We start from the raw sequence: 20390 nt of genomic DNA, 5'->3' as shown, positions 1-20390 counted from the left end.
TGTCTTTACTAGGAGACAGTTTAAATGAAAAATAAGTTACCCAGAGGGAAGCTCCAAACAGAAACATAGCATCAGAATAAGTCTGCCCACTGATCATGTGGCTTCACCTCCCTGCTGCTCAAATGTTGTATTTTTGTTATACTGTATATAATCACGTGGAGCCTTCAAAATAACAGCTCTAATCTAAGGTTTTGCTAATTGGTGAATTCTGACCAATTGGTAACTCTGGTAACTCTAAATGAACTTCCCCTCTACAGCAGAGGTACGTTCTGGTCTTTAAAATGATAAACAAAACAAAACACTAAATTTAAATCGGGTGTCCAAATTTGAAAGCCCAAAGTCGCGAATTGAAAGCAGAATTGGCATTATCGCTGAATTATGTGCGTATGACATTCAGTTATGAGTACCCAGGCTCCTCTTCTCCCGGAAGTGCGATGCTGTTCTTGGCCGCTTGTTTCCGGTCGCGCTGTGAGCAGCCTCGGTATCACCGCAGCAGAGGTTAGTTCCATCACTGGTTTAAACTTTTTTTTTTAAGCAGGACAATAAAAAATGTCATTTAGTAACACTCTGAGAGTTTAATACGGAGCTGATGTACTATCATATCAGATTTTGGATAAATTGTCTCGCTAGGGCTGTAATTGTAGCTAGGCTGGTGAATACATTCAGCTAGCCAGCTAATTCCTGTATAAGCAAGGAAAGATGCCTTGCTTGCTTGCTAGCAAGCTAGCTAGCTAGCTGTTTTTAATATCTTAATAATTACCTCGATATCTTGCTATATATATATATATATATAGCTAACCGTGTTAGCTCTGCTGAATTGTATTTATGTTTGAGCACAAACTGGTACATAGTAACCTGGATGTTTAGCTGCCAACCTAATGTTTCTTTCTTAACGATGGTTTTCCTTCACCAAGCTCTCGCATTGTTGACTAGCAGGAGCTCGGACTGGTACAGAGCAGACTGATACTGCTCGAGGGTTGGATTGCAAGTGTGTGTAATCTAATGTTAAATGGTTTGGGTGGCTGTCAAGTGTTTTAAGGCAATTAGCACGACATCAGACTGAGGTTTGCCAGTTAGCAATCAAGGTGGAAAGTGATGTTATGCAGTGTGTTAGGGTTGAATGGATATATATTTTTTTGAATTTCATTTTACTTTTTCAATAAAATTTTCATGGGTAGTCAGTTAACGTTAGATATTCCAGTAGACATCATAACTAGTCATTAATCAGAAAATTAAAGTGATATAACAGGGTTTCGTCTCAGCTTCAGACAAAATATAACACCTTTGATCTAACTACTGATCTAAATAGGATGTGTTTGATCAGGGTGGGATGTGAACCAGGGCTGGATGATTTTGATTTTATTTAGGGGTAAAAAAACAAACAAAAAAAACCCATTATGATTCTGATTTAAACTGCAATATTGAAATGTTATAAATGTAAAGCTGCTTTGCGACAATGAACATTGTTAAAAGCGCTATATAAATAAAATTAAATTATAAATGTACCAACATTCCAAGCTTTTGTCTTTTCGAAACTCTTAAAAAAGTAAATAAAGTTAACAGTAGTTGATTGTAACTGTTTTTGCAGATCAAGCAGGGGGAAAAACATGGAATCAATAAATTCTGGGGAAAATATAATTAATTGCCATTTACTTTGCAGTTCTAAAACAAACAACTGCATCAGATTACATTTGCTAATTGGTCTGCAGTTAAAAAGGGAGATTACACACCATGGTGAGCTAGATGTTTGTTGAGAGATGTTTGTTGAAACAAAGGAGAACGTTATAAAACTTCAAGAAGGTCAATCATTATAGGATGTGCAAAAGATGTTTGTTATTCCCAGTCAGCTATGTTAAGTCAATACAAATTAAATAGGAAGGTTATAAAAGGGAAGTGTACTAGTAGACCAAGACATCAAAGTATCCAGATAGAAAACTTAAAGCAATAAGAAATAATAAAATAATAATAATAAAAAGCAAGGTTACAGTGGGCCCAGAGAAAAGCAATCATGGACGATTGATGACTGGATGATGGTGATAGTCAATGATTAATCACAAATCTGCATTGGGCAGATTTCATGGCATTTTCTTCATGGCATGGCCTGGAAACAGTCCGGACCTCAATCCAATTGAAAATCTATGGTGGAAATTAAAAAGGTTCATGACAAGGCTTTAACCTGCCATACTGATCCAATGATCAATCCAGTCAAAGCTGGATTGATGAACAAAACTGTTTGTCAATAGTTAAACCCAGGCCTCAGAGAATTCAAGCTGTTATAAAAGCCAGTGGTGTTGCAACAAAGTACTAGTTGTGTACTGTGGTGTTTTTGTTTTATACTTCCATAATATTTTCCTTAGAATTGAGCAATTAAATATTTTTTTCCCTGCTTGATCTGCAAAAATAGTTGCAATTAATTACAGTTCTCTTTCTTTTTGCTAGGAGTTGTATATACACTAGCTGATGTACTTGTTGTTGACGGGAAAAAATTAGTTAATCAAAAACTTGCCCATTGACTCAGTTAATTAAATTGACCAGCAAAAGATTGAATAAATGGCAAGTTTGAGTCAATCACACAGCTCTAGACCATGCACTGTAAATAAATTTCTCTCTCTAAGTGGATATTTTATAAAGACTGTAATTATCGCAAAGTGCTTGTAATGCTATGCATTTCTTTGCACAGCTGGTGCAAAGTGTTAACTAAACTGTAGTTTAAGTATTTCTTTACAATGTGATGTATTAACAGTGAAGTTCACTTCTTTGTCTCATTATGTGTGCAGTTAGAGGAGAAGTAAACTTTTTTTCTTATTAATAAAACTGTCAAGGCAAAAAGTTTATCCCAGTCCATAAAATAAATAAATGAAACCTTAAAGGATTCCTGGACAGATATTAATCTTTACTGGGAGTATAATATAAATTGCAGCACATTTTCTTCGAAACTTAAAATCCATCACTGTTTTTTTTCCATTCCAAAGAAGGTGTTTTGTGGCGATGGTAGGTGTTTGAAATCAATAAAAACATTTTTGCTTTTCTTTTAAGGTGTTTTAAGGTCAGGAATAATGTTTTTAAAATGTCTGTTTTGTTCAGAATAAAAAAAAATAGGCATTATTTAAAGTTATTAAACTTTTTTTTAATTTTTTTTTACATTGGTATGCACAGTCAAGTGCACTAAAGACTAGAAGAATTTCTGGCAGCTTTTTGCTATTGTCTTCCTATACCTGGCAGCTTTCTGCCCATTTTGAGCATTAGTTATTGCTTTGCTTGACTGATTTATTGTATTTTTATACTGCTCAGATGTCAGCATATGCATCTGGGACTTAAATGTCGGTCACAAACGAAAAAAAGTTTTGGTAGCCTTGTTGACGCAAGAAAATAAGGATAAATCTGTTTGAATTGCACCTTGTTGCACATTGGTGCTGTTGTTTGGGCTGCACCATACTCCGCCAACTGTGCACATAAAGTTTGAAAAGCTTAAAATAGTTTGGAAGGAAACCCCCGCAAGTCACAAGTTATGAAGTGTGTCATGTAGTATGATGTTCAGATCCTTTATATGTGGGAGTTTGTATGGATCTACACTATCAATAAGAATAATCAAAATCAGGGAAAAAAACTAACACACACACTGAAACAGCAGAGTGTTTAAGGTGTGTGTGAACATGTTTGAGGCATGATCAAGTAGAATCAGACCTTCCAAAAATTAATTTCAGATTATTTTTGTCATTATATAATTGTCTTGCATTTGTACCTTGTTGTAAGTTGAATTTATGGATGCCTCTCCTTTTTTCCCCCTTTCTTTTTATTAATCTCCTATATATTTAAAGAAAAACAAACATGGACTATACTTTAATCATAATACTTAGATTCGTGTAATAACAAAGCTTGTTTGCAGGTAAAGAGCTTTTTATACAGAAGAGGCTGGTGCAAGCTGAGAAGTTGAACCATCATGTGGAATGGTTCAAGATCTGGCCCACGTGGGGGGATGCCCTTTTGGTAAGATTATTTAAAATGCCTATACTCATTATAGACTGGAAAAAAGGACATTTTTGCATGCATCACAATTTCTTTAGAAGATTCCATGTTAAAGGTGTAATATTAATTATATACTCAGAAAAAAAAAAAACATCCTCTAACTTTCAACTGTTTTTACTTTCAGTAAACTTAATGTGTAAATATTTGTATGAACACTAAAAGAGTCAACACCCTAAGACATAAATTAAAAATGTCTCACAATGTGTCCCTGAATGAAGGGAAGCCCAAAATCAAAAGTACCAGTCAGTATCTGGTGTGGCCACCAGCTGCTTGAAGTACTGCAGTGCATCTTCTCCTCATGGACTGCCTATTGCGGACAGTCTGAGCACTGATGGATGATTGCGTGTTCCTGGTGTGACTCGGGCAGTAGTTGTGGCCATCCTGTACCTGTCACGCAGGTGTGATATTCGGATGTACCAATCCTGTGCAGGTGTTGTTACACGTGGTCTTCCACTGCGAGGATGATCAGCTGTCCTTCATGTCTCCCTGTAGTGCTGTCTTAGGCGTCTCTAGCCGGTTCTCTTACACACACTCTCTCTCGCCTTAAGTGTGTGTGTGTGTGTGCGCGTGCGTTTGTGTGTGTGTGAAGCAGAGAGGGGGTGCTTAACACACACACGGCATGGGGTCAAATTACGCGTGCACACACACTTGACGACAGAGAGGGAGGAAGGGAGGAAATGGATTTTTAACCTTTACACACGCGCGCAAATGTGTGTTTTAAGAAACAGTACATGCGCTTGCAAACACAAAATAAAATATGTTTTACACACACAAAACTGTCCATGCGTGCGCGGATGTTGATTATACAAGTAAGAGCCGAGGGCTAAAACCCAGCAGGGGAGATGATTACCCACAATTCTGCAGCGCAAGAGAGAAAAACTGTTGTCTCTGTTGTGATCACGTGATGCTCAGTGTCAAAACAAGAAGGACATGCGTGATATATGGGTACGAGTACTTGGTACTCATAAACCAAGGCTTGCTCGTTTTTTAAGTCAAAATTAATTAAAATCTTTGCTTGTCTTGCGGAACATTCGCAAACCGCGTTACTCGCGTTACTTTCCAACTCTGGGTGGAAATATATGTTGTGGCATCACAAGATTGTTAAAACTATTCCATGGTGAAGCTTGTTTAAACAAAGCCATTTTGCAGGCATGCCGTAATCAAAGCTAAAGGCAAAATATTAATTTGTGCCTTTTTTTTGTGCCAGACTGCATTTTAAAAGAAAGGCTGCATTTTAACATCATTAGATTTAAGCATGATATTTGTCAAGATTTTCCTTTTTTCTCCAGCAAACTGGGATCCATATAAATCTCTCCAGTATTGCCTTCACACAGAAATAATTTACTCATTTAATAGTAAGACGTCCAGATACCAGCTTGACTGCTTTCAGGGAATGTGGCTGACCTGATGACAGCTGCAGCTTAGCTGAACTCATTTGTTCTGAAACTGGGAGCTCTCAGCTCTCCGTCTAGCCCAGTAATATTTCCTTCATGTTCCCCCCCTGGGCTGGAAATGACTTGGGGAGCTTGAACTATTATGTACACTCTAGCCTCAGTAGGTAAACGAGTTTCAACCTCTCCTTAGACACTAAACAGTCCCAGTTCACTGTGCAAATCACGACACACCAGCTGGGATTGGATAGTGACTTTAGAATTGCAACACTGACTGCACTCTTGTTGAATTCACTATGCCACAGTGCAAAGATTTTAATAAGAGCTGGCTCAGCCACACCTTACCTCTGTAATGATGGATTATGAATAGGGTGACCTACGATTGATATTTGCATGTCATTTAATCACAGGAAACATTACATTTAGGCATTTGGCAGACGCTCATATCCAGAGCGACTTGCAAAACGTGCTTTCAAGTTTCCTTCACTCGATCACTAGGTCACTAAGTGGCATCAGTCAAACACGGTCGGAAAGGTTTTTTTTGTTTGTTTGTTTTTTTGGGGGGTTGGAGGGGATTAGTCCAAGTATTAATGAAACAGATACGTCTTAAGTCTTTATCATCTAGAGGAAACTCTCCATCAAGGTGTATAGACATTGATTATACATTGAATATAATGCTAGATATTGTATATTTTACACTTACACATTTTGTTACATACAAATGTTTTGGTTTTACACCACATTTATTGTAAAGATGTTATTACAGCGCATTACGAGAAATGAGGCAATTGCTAGAATTGCATTTCATGACCATTCTTTTCTTTTCTTCTTGAGTAATGATGCTTTGATCATGATGCTTGATCACATTTTGAGGTGCAACACAAAACATAAATTAGGAATCCATCAAAAACGTCTACTACCTGTAGCTGTATTGCTTGCTTGGTTCACTTGTTAGAACAAGAGTTGCTTCCAGCAGCTTAAAAGCTTGCATTATTTGGATGATTCAACTTTTGTTTTATTAATTCTTATTTAAACTTTTGAAATGTAATGCCAACAGAATCCCTAACTTGTAATTTAAGTAGGTTGCATCTGTCTTTCTCTTCATGCATTACATTGCATATTTGTGCACATAGTCTGTTTTATTTGTCTGTTCATTTTAAAGTTTGATAAAATGGTAGTAACACACATGGTATCATTTCAGTGGGGATCAACGTGGGGAGATGTTTGAAGGAAGAAATGGACCAATGCCCGGGTTCAGGGGGCGAGAAGGAATGAATATGGGGCATCAGGATCGACCACCCATGGACATGAGAAGATGTGACTATCCACCAGATATGGCAGGACGAAACATGGGGCTTCTTGACAGAGGAAGAGACTCTCCTCGAGACTTCTTCATGCCTGAAAATGAACTAGAATTTAGAAGGCGTTTAGAGATGGAGCAAAATGCACCTGGTTATATGGGTCAGGGTCGTCCACCTTTGGATATGGGTGGCAGGGACATGCAAATGAGGAACATGAGAAACATGCCTGAAGATCAATTCATGGACATGAGGGAGAGAGACAGATTTCGAATGGACATGCCTGGTTTCAACATGTCACCCATGGATATTAGGAGAAGGTTTGCTATGGAATCTATGGACCGAAATGACCATGCAAGAGAGAGGGAGCGGTCACAGATGAGCATGAATGACATTGATGGATTTAGTATGGATATGCCTCCACGTGAAAGGCCAGTGGACTTGGATAGAAGAGGTTGTGTCCCTCCTTTGAATGCCAGAGGAAGGTTTGAATCCGATATGGATTTTAGGAATCGAATGGGCCCGTCAGGTGATTTTAGGGATCGCTCTCCTCAGATGGTTCGTGGTAATGATGGCATGAATCTCAGGGGGAGACCAGATTTGCCTCTAGATCGGCCAGGTTCCGAGAAAGACATGCTTAAAGTAGGCGAACCAACTCTTAGGGACAGAGAATATCCTGAACAATCTGATAACAGGGTTGGGTTTAGAGGACAGGATAAATCTCTCTCTGAGGAGTGGTGCAGGCGAATGAATAGAGGTCCAGCTTTACCCAGAGAGCCAAAGAAGCGATTTCCACCTGGACATGGAAAGGAAGGTGACTTAGGAGAACCGTCCCAATTCAAAGATCGAGAGATTCTAGCTAAGGATCGTGGAACTTTGGAGTTGCCTCGGTCAGAACGAGAGGGTCCTCCTGTCCAAAACTGGGACAATGTTCAAACTGATGTCCCAGGCAGAGATCCATCTCACTCAGTCGCTCAGAAACTACCACTTTTGCCACTCAATCCCAGTCTAAGTATCCCAAGCAAAGACAAAGAATGGCAACGCTGGTCAAGGGATGAAAAGCCTGACAGCTCAGTACCATCAGGGGGAAGGCATCAGTTCTTTCCAGAAAAGAGCCTTCCAGTCAAGGAGAGTCATTTCTCAGTTGATCAAGGAAACTTTAAGGGAAAGGATATTCCTCTTGATGAAAGTCAAAAGAAGGGTAATCTTATGCCAGGGCCGAGAGATCCACAGAGTAACAGAGAAGGAAGACGGGACCAGGACTACGGAGACATTGATTACAGGACTAGTTCTGCACAGAAATATGACTATGTCCTTGAGGATCGTCCAGAACCTGAAAAGAGCATGAAAGCACCCAAATTAGCTCCACCTGAGAGATCAAATGCCTCTGGTTCTCAGGTCAGTGTCTTTCCCTTTTCCCGTATATTGTGTGAAAAATGGCATTAATTACAGGTAAACTTTAAAAAATCATATTTAGACTGTTGATTTTGCAAGTCTGCTAATGATTTTAAGTATCTTAGATAAGATTGTATAACTTTTCAGTAATTTTTGCAGGGTCTGCATTTGCCCTTTGACAGTATGAAGTCCAAAGTTTAGATTAACTTTTACATTTTGCACAGGATCAGGATTACAGGAATGCCAGTGTTAAGGATAAGATCTCAAATACCATTGCCATTTCTGGAATTCCTAAAACTGCTACAATGCAACAGGTAGCATGTGAAATACATTTGTTTATTATTATTATTTGTTATTTATTATTATAAATTTTTTTTTGTCACCATGGGTTTCGGTTTAAAAACAAATGTCCTTTTACAGATACTGGATGCCTTTGCAGTTCGGGACGGAGTGCCAATGCAAGGCATGAAAATAAGAGATGTTGTTCCAGGTGAGGTTTCGCAGTTTAAACTCTTCTACAGCATTCGCAACACTTCGCTTTTTTTCGCTCCTCGAATCTTGCGCTCATCACGGTGTTCTTGTAACCGTTTATCACCCGCTAGACCCCATAGATTTTCGCATATACTACCATGTTCCCCATTTTTCTTGTTAAAACAATTGGTTTCCTGTCCCTCATCCTTTTCCATCTTGTGCTGGAGCTTGTGCAATTCTCTTTAAGCACTTCCATCTTAAAATGGTTTGTGGGTTTAGCAGCATTCCAGTACACTACTAGGAACTGGTGATCACACACAAGTTACACCCCTTACTTCTAATTAAGATGTGAGCTTGTGAGATTTGCCCTCTCTTTGGTTGAGCTCTAAGCTGTGTGAATATTAAATTAGGCATTTTTTTCTTAAAAAAAAAAAAATACACAGTGATAAAGGGTTGACAATTTTAAAAAGCTGTACACATAAGTTTACAATATGTGAATGCTTAAATTATTGTTTTTTATTATTGGCTCTTTGTAAGTCAAATATTTGTAATGGTATAAATCTATATAACTAAATCTGTATAGGACAAATCTGTCCTGTTTCCTTGCTGTATCTTGTTTGCCTTAAGTTTGCTTAAAATGTCTAACGAGTAACTTTGGAGCTTTGAGGAATGCCGCACACAAATAAACCTTCTACGACACATTGCGATGATGGTTTGGTCAGTTTTGTGTTTTTAAACAGCAGACCTCGTATAGGGTTTTATACATTTACACAACCATGCAAATTTGAAATCGGATATCTGACCTTCATCACGGTGCGGATTTCTGCAAGTTGTAGCATAATGAATCAATCATGCATTACACCATTTCAAGCAACATCAAACACAAAGCACTGAACTTACACTGTTGCAAGCTGACTTGACTAAAAAGTTCTTTTATTGCTCTTTATTCACTGAAAGCTAAAGGTTTTGTGCAATTCTCATGGTCACCACTAAGACCACTAAACTAAATGATTGTGAGAATAGGTCGCTATTATTCACGGTGATTTTTTATGTTCTATCTATTTACTGGAATTAACTAACACAGACCCATTTGTATTTCAAATGCTGTCCCCAGGTTACAGCTCCGATACGGCCTATGTGGAGTTTTTAAACATCGAGGATGCTGTCCACTTCATGGAGTCCAACCAGGTGGCCCATTCTTGTCCCTCTACAGCAGCTGTGTCTTCAATCAAAGAAGGCTTGGGCTGGGGCAGGGCCGAGGGTGGAATGGGTGGTCAGCACAGGGGAGGGGCACATGGGAATACTCAAAGCATCTTCATCCTCTCAATAAGTTATCACACATATAAAAGCATAAGCAGTCTAAATTAAAGCTTAATAAACTCTAATCGAGTTGCTTGGCATGATGCAAGGACTAAACATAAGCGGTTTACTCTTATATAAGCGGTTTACTCTTATATAAGTTTGTAATTTTTATAAGGCAAATAAATATGACAACACAAATTAGTTATTATGAATTTTCCATTATAAATAATATTTTTAAGAGTATTTAACTTTACTTTTTGGTGGTAATATAAAACTTTGTTACTCATTTTTTGATTGTATCTTTTTGTTGACGACACCAAATGATGCCTAATAATGGAATTACGTGGATTACGGTGTACATTCTTACCTTCTCCTTAGAAATTAGTGTTAAGTCACTTTTATTCTTGATGGCTTTTACATCTGATGGGACAACAGGTTCATGCTTGCAACGGTGCACTGCTTCAATTTCTTCATGGTGCCAAGGCATCAGTCGTTTTTCACACATCCACACAGCTTTGTAATGATTTTTCATCTCCTCTTGTTCCAGCACTTCAAAAATCAACTCACTGAAGGTTTACAGAACAATTACGCCACTTTAAACTTTACGACCCGCAAGTTGTTATTTTCGCACTTGGCTTACCAATTCCTTCTTGGCCTTTGCCTTCATCACGTTGGCCTGTTTTTCTTGTTTTCAGCTGAGAATTCCTAGTTCCTGACCTTTTATCATGTGGATTTTTCTCCATTCTTGCTTACCACATTTGAGTTCATGTTTGATTTTCAGTCTGCAAAGCTTCACATGGTTGAAATTTTAAACATCTTATTTTCCAAGTCAAGGTTCTTTCTGAATCGCCTTGACTTGTTTGAGATGCTGACCTTTTGCATTGTTTACTTTGGAGGATGTCCAAGTGGCAATACATGTTGGTAAAAATTGATGGTTCAGTGATTGGTTTCTGGTTGTTGGTGTCATTTTTGTTGATGCTTGCTTTGATGAATTTTACTGGTAATATAATTTAAATATTGTCAATTTGGATAATTTTATGTTAAGCATTTGGGTCATAGACCCTTTTTTATTTGTTCTCTACTGATCTGATGTCTGTGGACAATCATCTACCATTGAAATTAATCTTGCAATTTTTCAGTTACCACACCTGCAGACAGGTTAGTTTAAGGCAAATGCTGGAGCGAAAGCCAAAGTTTGTGTGAGGTGGATGAAAGGAACACTAAGGATGTCCAATGTTGACTGCATCCTGTACGGTCCTGCCTTCTGTTTTCAATTTCCATTCCAGCAGCTTTGTTTAAGCTGCCTTGTTGAGCAAATTGTATAGTTGATGAATGGGCAGTATCTGTCGCTTGGGAGTACATCGTATCCGTCTGTATTCCTTAAAAAAAAAAAAAAAAAAGGTTGCTGTCAAGATGCATTGATCGTTTTCAACATTCTGCTTTGATTTTGTGAATGAGTTGTGTTGTAAAGCAGCTTCTAAATCAGACAAAAAAAATAGTTTGAAGCTTCTTTTTTAAGTTACTATAAGCATGTTTTTTGAATTCCCTTTCAAAATGGGACTGTGCCATGGATACCGCCAGAATCAGAATCTCCTCTCATTATCTGTCTCATAGTTGTTTAGCATGTAGATTTAATGTGTTTAGAAAATGTGTCCACATGAAACACCCATGCACAGTTTTTCTTTAGCTGAGCATGCACATAATCAAGCATAATTTAAAATTTTTACACGTTTGTACAAATCTTGTACACAAGATTTCTGGACGCTTGGTAGATTTATAAAGGGTATGTAATATGTTTTTGGGAACAGAAGGCTGTGGAATCCCACATTCAGTAAGAAATTAATCATCCTTTCATCATCTGGAGTAACGAGTGTAACCTTGTCATGGTAGAGCTAGAGCCTATCCTGGAAAACACTTTGTGTGAGATGGAATAGATGGAATGAATCCAGCAGACCAGGAAGCTTGTTTTGGAAATTGGGAACGAATCTAGAAAAGTGGTCAGAAACTTTTGCAGGAGAAAGCAATAACTCCACACACACAATAACTTGGACTTAGGTGCAAACTATGGCCTTGCAGCTGTACTGTACATGCAGCAAACAAGAGCCATGCACTAATTTGTACATAGATAATGCATAAATGAATGTAGATTAGAAATAAGATGACGAACTGAGGTACAGAAAAAAAACATGGTAAACATTAATAGAATTTTTTGAGACAGTTATAAATGAATATACAATAATTTGAAACATTTTGCGCATCTCAATTTTGGACGTAAGTTGGGGTCTGGTCAAAGGGCACCATTAAGTGCCATGATTAGTTGCTCAGCAATGGCTTTTTTTTTTTTTGTGATTTTAGTATTTTATTCTAACTGTCCCAGATATAAAGGGTTCAACTGCCATTATCCTAAAATTTTACAATAAAATGTTCTATAAATTATCTGATACTGTAACCTTTACATAAAGCAAATTGATGGAGTGTTCTAAGTTGTTCATTTTTTCATTGATCCTTTTTGGGGAAACACTTAAAAGTTAATTCTAAATAAGAAGGTTAAATGTTTTTTTTAAAAAAGTGATTGCGAAACTATTTTATTTGCTACGCTACGCTATCCGTTTTAGACAGATGTGAATGATTTTTCACTGAATTTAAATTCTTAAAAGATGAGGTAATTACTGATTTAGAAGAATATTTTTTGTTCTTGAGTATTGGTCATTAGTTTTATCATTGTGCAAAGTTTTTTCACACATTAGAAATATTGGAAGTGCCACAGTATTAAAGCTGAGTTCACCTGATTTACTTTTGTCTGCATTACATACGTCTATATCAGTTGCTTCTAAAAAGTTTCACTTGATGCCTCCTGGAACAAACTTGATCCAATTGCATTTGTAGAGCATTATCAGTTAAATAATCAAAGATGGTCACTCATTGTTTTTGTTTCTTTCAGGGTTCTGTTAGAGTTGGTAGTAAAACTGCCTTACTAAAGTACATTCAAACTGACAGAAATGCAAAAGAACCGGTAAGCTTTCTCTTTATTGTGTACTTGACTAATAGAAACATGGCCTCATGAGTCTGTAGAAAATTCACCTTAAATTACAAATCAGTTTGGTAGTTTAAGATCATGTGCTGTTTTCTTTGGCTACAGAATGAAGACCAACCCCATAAAGCTATCCCGTCTACCCAAGATGGGCTCCTGCCATTACCCACCCCTACAAAAGTGAAGGAGGAATGTGGTGCCAAGACTCCGAATGATTCCCTTTCTCAGGGTGGGTGGCAGAGGAGTTCCACCTTGACACCTGAAGCCTGGCAGCAGCAGTTCGACAAGCAGCTACAGCAGCAGGAGACGGAGAAGCGGGCTGAGGATTGGGCCCACCAAAAAGGCCCTCGGGCCAACCAGCAGTTCACTGATCCAATTTTTAGGGAAAGCAGAAGTGAGTGCACACTTTACTCTATGCTTCTTAGTATATCTTAGGAATGTAAAAGTTTAGTGGTACTGTTATGTTCTCTGGTTAGATACATTTTTCCTGCAAATGGATTATAAATTATAGGAAGAAATCAAACATATAAATACAGTTCTTTTTTTTCTACCAGTCTTGTGGTTTAGCAAATACCCAGTTTTGTATAGAAAGTATGTGTTAGGCATTCATTGTTGCCTTCAGCCACATGTGGACAACTGATTAAATAATTAACTATAAACTCCTTTGTGCTTGTCCTGTCCCATGATTACTGGAAACTTCATCGACTGGGCTAGAAGTGGTATCTAATATAACATAATAACATATGCCCCACTAGTTAGCTAGTTAATAAAGACTACGGTAAATGTACTGGTATCAGAATTTCTGAAGAGGGAAAACCAAAGTCATATTAGCCATTGTCCATAGACTTTTACTACACAGGTGGAAATTTTCGTTTCGTAAGGGAATGCGTGTGCTGGTAATTTCATGTAGAGACTGCTGTTTAATTAGTACTGGGATATTCCGGTCTTCATGTTGAATATATCAACCTTTTGCAGACATGTGACTTGACATCAGTCACAACAGCAGACAACAGAAATACTGGTAATTGACATTGGGCTATTATGTATTGTTGTGGATAAATACGTTCAATGTGTATTTCAGAGATAAAAAAAAAATTTACCCGATGATTATCTGATGACTTACTGGATTACCTGATGCTTTGTTACATAGAAAAGAAACCTTGCAACTGATAGTTTCTGTTCTGCTTATTGTTCTCATTTGCATTATGTTGTGGTGGACTTTGTAACTTATTCAGAAGAAAAGCAATTGTGTGAAAATTAATAAAGGGATAAAATTATTTTTATTTGCAGGAGTTTTGTTTATCATCATAATGTAATTCTCAGACAGTATACATATATATATATATGTGATTCCTCCTGGATTTGGCGGCGTTTGCTCGGTATTGCTTTTGTTCTGTTGAGACGATGCTATGCATGTCTAATGCTGTGCTTCATGCTTAATAAAGTTATTTACAAGTAGTGTTAAGTTATAATGATATTTCAAGCTTTTTAGTTAATAGCTCGCTAACTGTTTTGGGGTTGAATCCCAAATAGCATAAAATGGAAATAAAACTTGTAAAAAAGCATTATAAAAAACAGTCATGATCCAGTCTTCTAAACATCATCGTTGTCTTCATTTCCTTTTCACATCCTTTATCTTCAGCAATGATCATTAAGAACATACTGCCCACCACTTCAGTGGAGACAATCTTGCGGTCACTGGATCCGTTTGCTTACCTCGAAGAACGTAACGTCCGACTTGTTAAAGGAAAGACGCCTGGATCCAAATGCTTTTGCTTTGTTGATATGGACTCGCATGAGGTAAAATTATGAAGATGCTTTAAGACTCAGTTTTTTAACAAAATCTTTGTAATGATCTTAACTTGCTCCTTTTTTTTGACATCCTTCAGCATGTGACGCGGTTGGTAGACCTGCTCACAAAACCTCGGCCAATTATGATTGATGGAGTTAGGGTGTATGCAGAGGTAGCAAAACCTCTAAAGAACCAGAAGTAAGTTTTACAGTTAAAACATAACCAGATATTTAAATTTACTACAATTCTGTCTGTTGTAATTGTCTGAGTTTGATCTGTTTTGTTTTATTTTTTCCCTTTAGTTACCGGCGAGACTCTGATAAGTCAAATGCATCTCTCCTGGGTTACCCACCTGATGTTACAGAGGTTGCTAATTTATTTCCTGGTATCATATGTCTCCTATATGCTGGTTTTGTGGAATATGCAGTAAATGCATGACAATTTGTTTTAACAGCAGCAACAGCAGTACTTCCATCAGTCCCCTGCTGCCATCCCAACTGCCACACAAGGCATTGGTGTGCCTGCTGGTCCCATGCATACAGATTCCTCCCAGGCTCACACCTCATTACACAGTTCAAGCTTAAACCAAGTGAGTTTCTGATACACACCTACAAATGACTTAATTTGTATCATATGTTAAGTGTTTTATAGCAACTTGTTGTCTGTCATTGTACAGGGGGCGATGTTTGCAGAGCTTCCAGCCAAAGCTGTACAGCAACAGACTGCAACTGTAACTGACACTTCTCACATTGGCTCTGCTGGTGGCTCTGAGGACTATAGCTATGGTAAGATGTCATTTAGTTTAACTGGAACTTATATATATATAAACTTATATATGAACTTTTACCAGTAATAATGCAGTCATGAAAATGATTATTGATTCTAAAGATCAATAAAAGTTTTGAGCAAAGAAAACATCTAAAGCAAAATGAAATTATTGAAATAAAATTAAGAACTGTCCAGTACATTATTAAAAAATTTAAAATATAATGCTTAATGGTTAATTTTTTTTAATGAAATGTGGTTGGAAACAAATTTTAAGTGTAAATCACACCTAGTGAAGCTGCATCATAAAAAAAATCCCTTTACAGAAGAATTATGTATAATTTGGTAGGGAAAGAAAAATCTCCACGGGAAATGTGGTCTCCTGTGCAATGATAAAATTATTGTATCTAGTCTTAATCATTAAACGGTTTATTACATAACCCGGCCACCTTTTCAGGTATCAAAAATAAGCATTCCTGCCCCAGCTTGAATCCCATGAAATTAAATTGCACCAGAGTATCTTTACTTACCACCACTATCATTTAAGTCTTATAGTTTTCACATGTAATATATTTTATGACACTTTTGTTTTACTGCCATGCAAAAAAAAATTAAACAGTCTTTTTATTGTGTTTATTTTTTTTAATGGAAGCATATTTAAGAATAAACAAAGTGAAACTTTTACTGTTTGATAAGCTTGTGTTTTTCTGTTTTCTGTTGTTTTCATTTCTGTAGTTTTTCCAGGCTTGAATCTTAATAATCTCATCCTTTTTTCAGGTTCAGACAACCCAGATTTGTCTGCCTTCCTGTACGATGCTACGTCTGGCTTCTACTATGACCCCCAGACCACCCTGTACTATGACCCTAACTCAAGGGTATGTCTAGAAATCTTATGTTTGATCACATTGGGTGAAGAACATAAGCCATGTACAATGCCAGAATCTAATCTCATGTAGGTGAATATAATGTTATAGCTGGGTGTTTAAATGTCACATTTGAATCAAAATTTGGACTTGGGCCACCTTAAACTTTTTTATAATTTGCTTGCAAAGAGCCAAACTTTCTTTTATTTGTTTATTCAGTCTTGAATAGGTCTCCAGACTTCCTATAAGATCTTTTGGACTCATTTTTGACAAGTTTTTGGCTCTTGTTTTACGTCTAGTCACAGTATCTGACCAGTTTTGAAGGATTTTTTAAGCCATGTAGTGACCTATGAATCGTTCAAGCATAGTATAGTATCATGATTAGTATACTGGTGATGTTGCATGCTGAATTGTTGGAACAGACGAGAGGGAAAATAAGGGTTGCTGCTGAGGTTGTTACATACACAACAAACTTTGCTCACAGAAAAAGCCCTTTAGGCCCCTTTCAGCCTGTCACAGTAAAACATTTGTTCTCATTTCTCTAATTTAATTTGCATCATATAATTTATTGTGAACTTTTATTCTATACAGTGTGCTGAAGTTCTACTTCATTTTGCTTTGTGTATAGTATTTCTACAACGCTCAGACACAGCAGTACTTGTACTGGGACAGTACATCAAAGATCTATATACCAGTGGAGGGCGAAGGTTCAGGTATAGATGTTCAGAAACCGATTGCTCCTTTGGAGGCTGGTGCTGAGAGTGCAGCAGCTGAGGAACTGAAAACGCCTTCAGATGGAGCGCCAGAGCAGAGGGAGGATGAGGAGGCGACTTCACGCTCTGAGAAGAAAGAAAAGGAGAAAGAGGAAAAACCCAGGAGCCTTGCAGCATTTAAGGTGGGCTTTTGCTACTTGTACACCATGTAAATATTTACTGAGCTGCTATTAAACTTTATAGATAGATAGAAGGATAAATAGATACATATTGGGATATATATTTCAGGGTTGGTACCATACTTTCTATGCCTACAGTATTTTACACTAGGCTATAGTTTAATTTTTAATGTCTTCAGATTATGAAAGACATGGAGCGTTGGGCCAAGATCCAGAATCGGCAGAAGGACTGTGTGCGGGCTCCATCTCCTGTCCTCAAGAGTGGAGCAGAGGATAAGAAGGCTTCCAAAGCTGCTGATGCAGCCTTCGCTGTATTTGAGAGGAAGGTCAGTCTGGGTTTTTACAGAAATCAGTATTCTCTGAGATTTATTTGTGCCTTGTCCACCTGAGATATCCATCTGTGCCTTGGTAGGAAGTAATTTAATAATTTTCCCATTATCCCATTCTTTTTTTTTTTTTTATAGACTGGAGGAGATGACTTGTTTAAAAAGCCTCTTGCTCCACCAAGGAAAGAAGAGAAGGGATCCAAGGTGAGCTTTAGCACACAGCCCAACTTTGACACCACTGGCAAAAAGTTCATGTTTTAGCAGCATAACTTTTTTATTATTCTTGGTGAACAAATTGCATTTGAAAGAAGGTGACACCTGTTCTATATTTGTAGAAGCCCATGGGTTCTCTGGGCATGTTAGCGGCTGACTATGGGGCAGGAAGTGATGAAGAGGAAGAAGAAAAACATGAGAAACATGAAGCACCTGTACCTGCCCCAACCGCCCCTGCTGTTAAGAGCCAACCAGAGCCCCAGGAGAAAGAAGACAAACTGACAGACTGGAAGAAAATGGCCTGTCTGCTGTGCAGGAGACAGTTCCCCAGTAAAGATGCACTGATTCGGCATCAACAACTCTCAGACCTGCACAAGGTACTTGTACTCGCACAAACTAGTGTACGTGCAGCACTCAATAGGATTAAAGGAACAGAGTATGAGCTTACTTTCCTTTGATCTTTTTTTTTTCTTTTTTCTTTCCCTGCCAGCAAAATATGGAGATTCACTTGAAGATCAAAAAGTCGAAAAGGGAACTTGAAGCTTTGGAAAACCAGGAAAAAGAAGTAAGATTTTTTGTCTCTGTTTGGAGATGACAAAGGTCTTGCATATCTTGCATATCATTTTGTGTGACACCAGACACACCAAATATGTAAATTAGCATTTAGCTTTTACTTGCATTGGAGGACACTATTATGATGTTATACCTTTTACACTTGTAATAATTTATCCATGCTGTATTATGGCTCTGCCACCTGACTCTGTACCCTGTACTGTAGATGAACATGAAAGAGAGTCACAGTCCACCTGAAGCAAAGAAACGGAAACAGCAAAACACATGGCCGGGCAGTTCGAGGTACGCTTAATCAACTCGCGCATTTAATAAACTTTGTCATTCTTTGTAGCAGTCAACTGTATGGCACACCAGTCCTTCACCAAACTCATTTAGTTGGGGGGGGTTGTAATATTTAGTATGGAATGAATAATGGTCTAAACTAATACAGAAACAGGAGGTGCACTGTTCCTTTTTTTTTTTGTTTGTTTGTTTAACAAGAAAGCTTTCCAGAAATCTTCACATGAGAAGATCCAACTAAATAAAACAAAAAATCTTCAGTGGTCCAAACAAAATATCAGATCATAACATCATCCAAAAAAATCCACAAAACACACATGCGCGCAAAAAAAGACTCATAGCTAGATGAAAGCATTTGGACTTGGGAAAAGTATGTGTTTTTCTGCTTTTTCTTATATTTTGCTTCATCCTCTCCATAACTCCCCTTTTTTCTTCAGATCTTTGTAATATTTCTTTAAACAAAAATTCTATTGTACATTAGATTCAGATACACTGTCATCTGTTTCCATTTGTTTGCCTGGTCTATATTTTTGTTTGACTGGGACCTGCCTTTTCCACCAAGCCCAGTGTAAACCATGCAGTTTTTGTATCCTCAGTGGCTTGCTTCAGCAGGCCATCCTAAGAACCATCTTGGTGAACACCTTGCATACTATAACCATATTTCTTACTGTATGTCTCAGCTTTTTTTTTCAAACCAGCTGAGACATATTCTTTTATTCATAGAGATACCACTCCATGCACACTACATGGTAAACACAGGACAGCTAATCTCTGTGGCATTTAGACTAGCAGCAGTTATGCATTTTAGCTTGTGATAGCTTTTCCAGCAAAGTTTTTTGTGTAAATAAAGTAAGTATATCTGATTAAAGGTTTTACTGCTATTGCTCTCAACTTTATACATTTCCCTGATCTTGGGGAAATATGTTGTCTTATTAAATATAAGATAGAAATCCTTTTTCACAGGTCCACAGGTCATCTGGTTCAAGGATTTAATTAAGTTATGGTATGCTAATTGCTATTTCTTTACTTTTGATAGCAAAAGAAATTTGGTTTAAATATAAATATTTAAAGCAGTAAACAAATTCCAAAAGAAGTGCTGTTTTACATTCGTATTTCATAGACTGGCTAATGTTTGTCCTAATCATTGTGTTTTTGCAGGGACACACACAAAGGCAATGAGAGACCAGGGTTAGGTCTGGAGACCACAGAGGTGTGACTAACACTCAGTTAAATACCAAAAAATGCATGTGGCTTTTTTCCCCTCTCACTTTTAGTAACTTTGGATTCTCTCCTTCACTTTCTCTTAACAGCGAAACAAAAAAGAAGCGGGTACCTGGAACTACGCCACCTATAAGCAGGCTGTTCGGAAGGCTATGTTTGCACGTTTTAAGGAGCTGGAATGATGAGAGAAATAACTTAATGCACACAGTTTATGCCAGCAGCTCACATTAGGCTTTTTCTGTGAGCTAACACAATTCCTAGTGAATCTCTGTTTTGTGTTATCATGCCTGTAATATATATATATATTTTCTCAGTCCACAGTTCTGCTTTAATTTTTATTTTTATTGTTTTTGTAGCCCGTCTTCAGGGCTTTAAAACTATTTTATTTTCCTTCCTTTGTATCGTGTTTTTTAATGATTAATGAGTTGTGCATTTACAACTCCTGTAAAACTATTGTAATTGTAGTTATCAGTATTCTGTGAGTCAATAAACTGACTGCCCTCATCCGCATTAAGTCCTTTTAGTTTGTCACTACAGAGATTTTAAATTTGT

General features: G+C 37.5%; 1 protein-coding gene across 3 annotated transcripts; it reads left to right on the top strand.

Moving 5' to 3' along the window:
* Nucleotides 1-460: 460 nt before the first annotated feature.
* On the top strand, nucleotides 461-20348 carry LOC128526460 (RNA-binding protein 5). Of its 3 annotated transcripts, XR_008360801.1 has the most exons (23): nucleotides 480-498; nucleotides 3887-3987; nucleotides 6619-8113; nucleotides 8335-8424; nucleotides 8531-8600; nucleotides 9696-9769; nucleotides 12825-12896; nucleotides 13023-13308; nucleotides 14557-14714; nucleotides 14804-14904; nucleotides 15009-15072; nucleotides 15161-15295; nucleotides 15383-15491; nucleotides 16249-16346; nucleotides 16963-17229; nucleotides 17406-17552; nucleotides 17691-17756; nucleotides 17888-18142; nucleotides 18256-18330; nucleotides 18544-18620; nucleotides 19581-19620; nucleotides 19776-19827; nucleotides 19928-20009. XR_008360801.1 is itself a non-coding variant. In XM_053498317.1 (22 exons), the coding sequence occupies exons 2-22, from the start codon at nucleotides 3941-3943 to the stop codon at nucleotides 20018-20020; spliced, it is 3831 nt and encodes a 1276-aa protein (XP_053354292.1). In that variant the 5' UTR covers nucleotides 461-498; nucleotides 3887-3940; the 3' UTR covers nucleotides 20021-20348. The 3 variants fall into 3 exon arrangements, 2 of the variants coding, with proteins under 2 accessions (XP_053354292.1, XP_053354293.1); XM_053498317.1 differs by lacking the exon at nucleotides 19581-19620 and having other exon boundaries at nucleotides 461-498; nucleotides 19928-20348; XM_053498318.1 differs by lacking the exon at nucleotides 19581-19620 and having other exon boundaries at nucleotides 15164-15295; nucleotides 19928-20348.
* Nucleotides 20349-20390: the final 42 nt, after the last annotated feature.

This window comes from Clarias gariepinus, chromosome 6 (assembly GCF_024256425.1).
Source record: "Clarias gariepinus isolate MV-2021 ecotype Netherlands chromosome 6, CGAR_prim_01v2, whole genome shotgun sequence".
Taxonomy (NCBI): Eukaryota; Metazoa; Chordata; class Actinopteri; order Siluriformes; family Clariidae; genus Clarias; species Clarias gariepinus.
The sequence above is the reverse complement of the archived record's forward strand: the minus strand, read 5'-3'. Positions and strand labels throughout refer to the sequence as shown.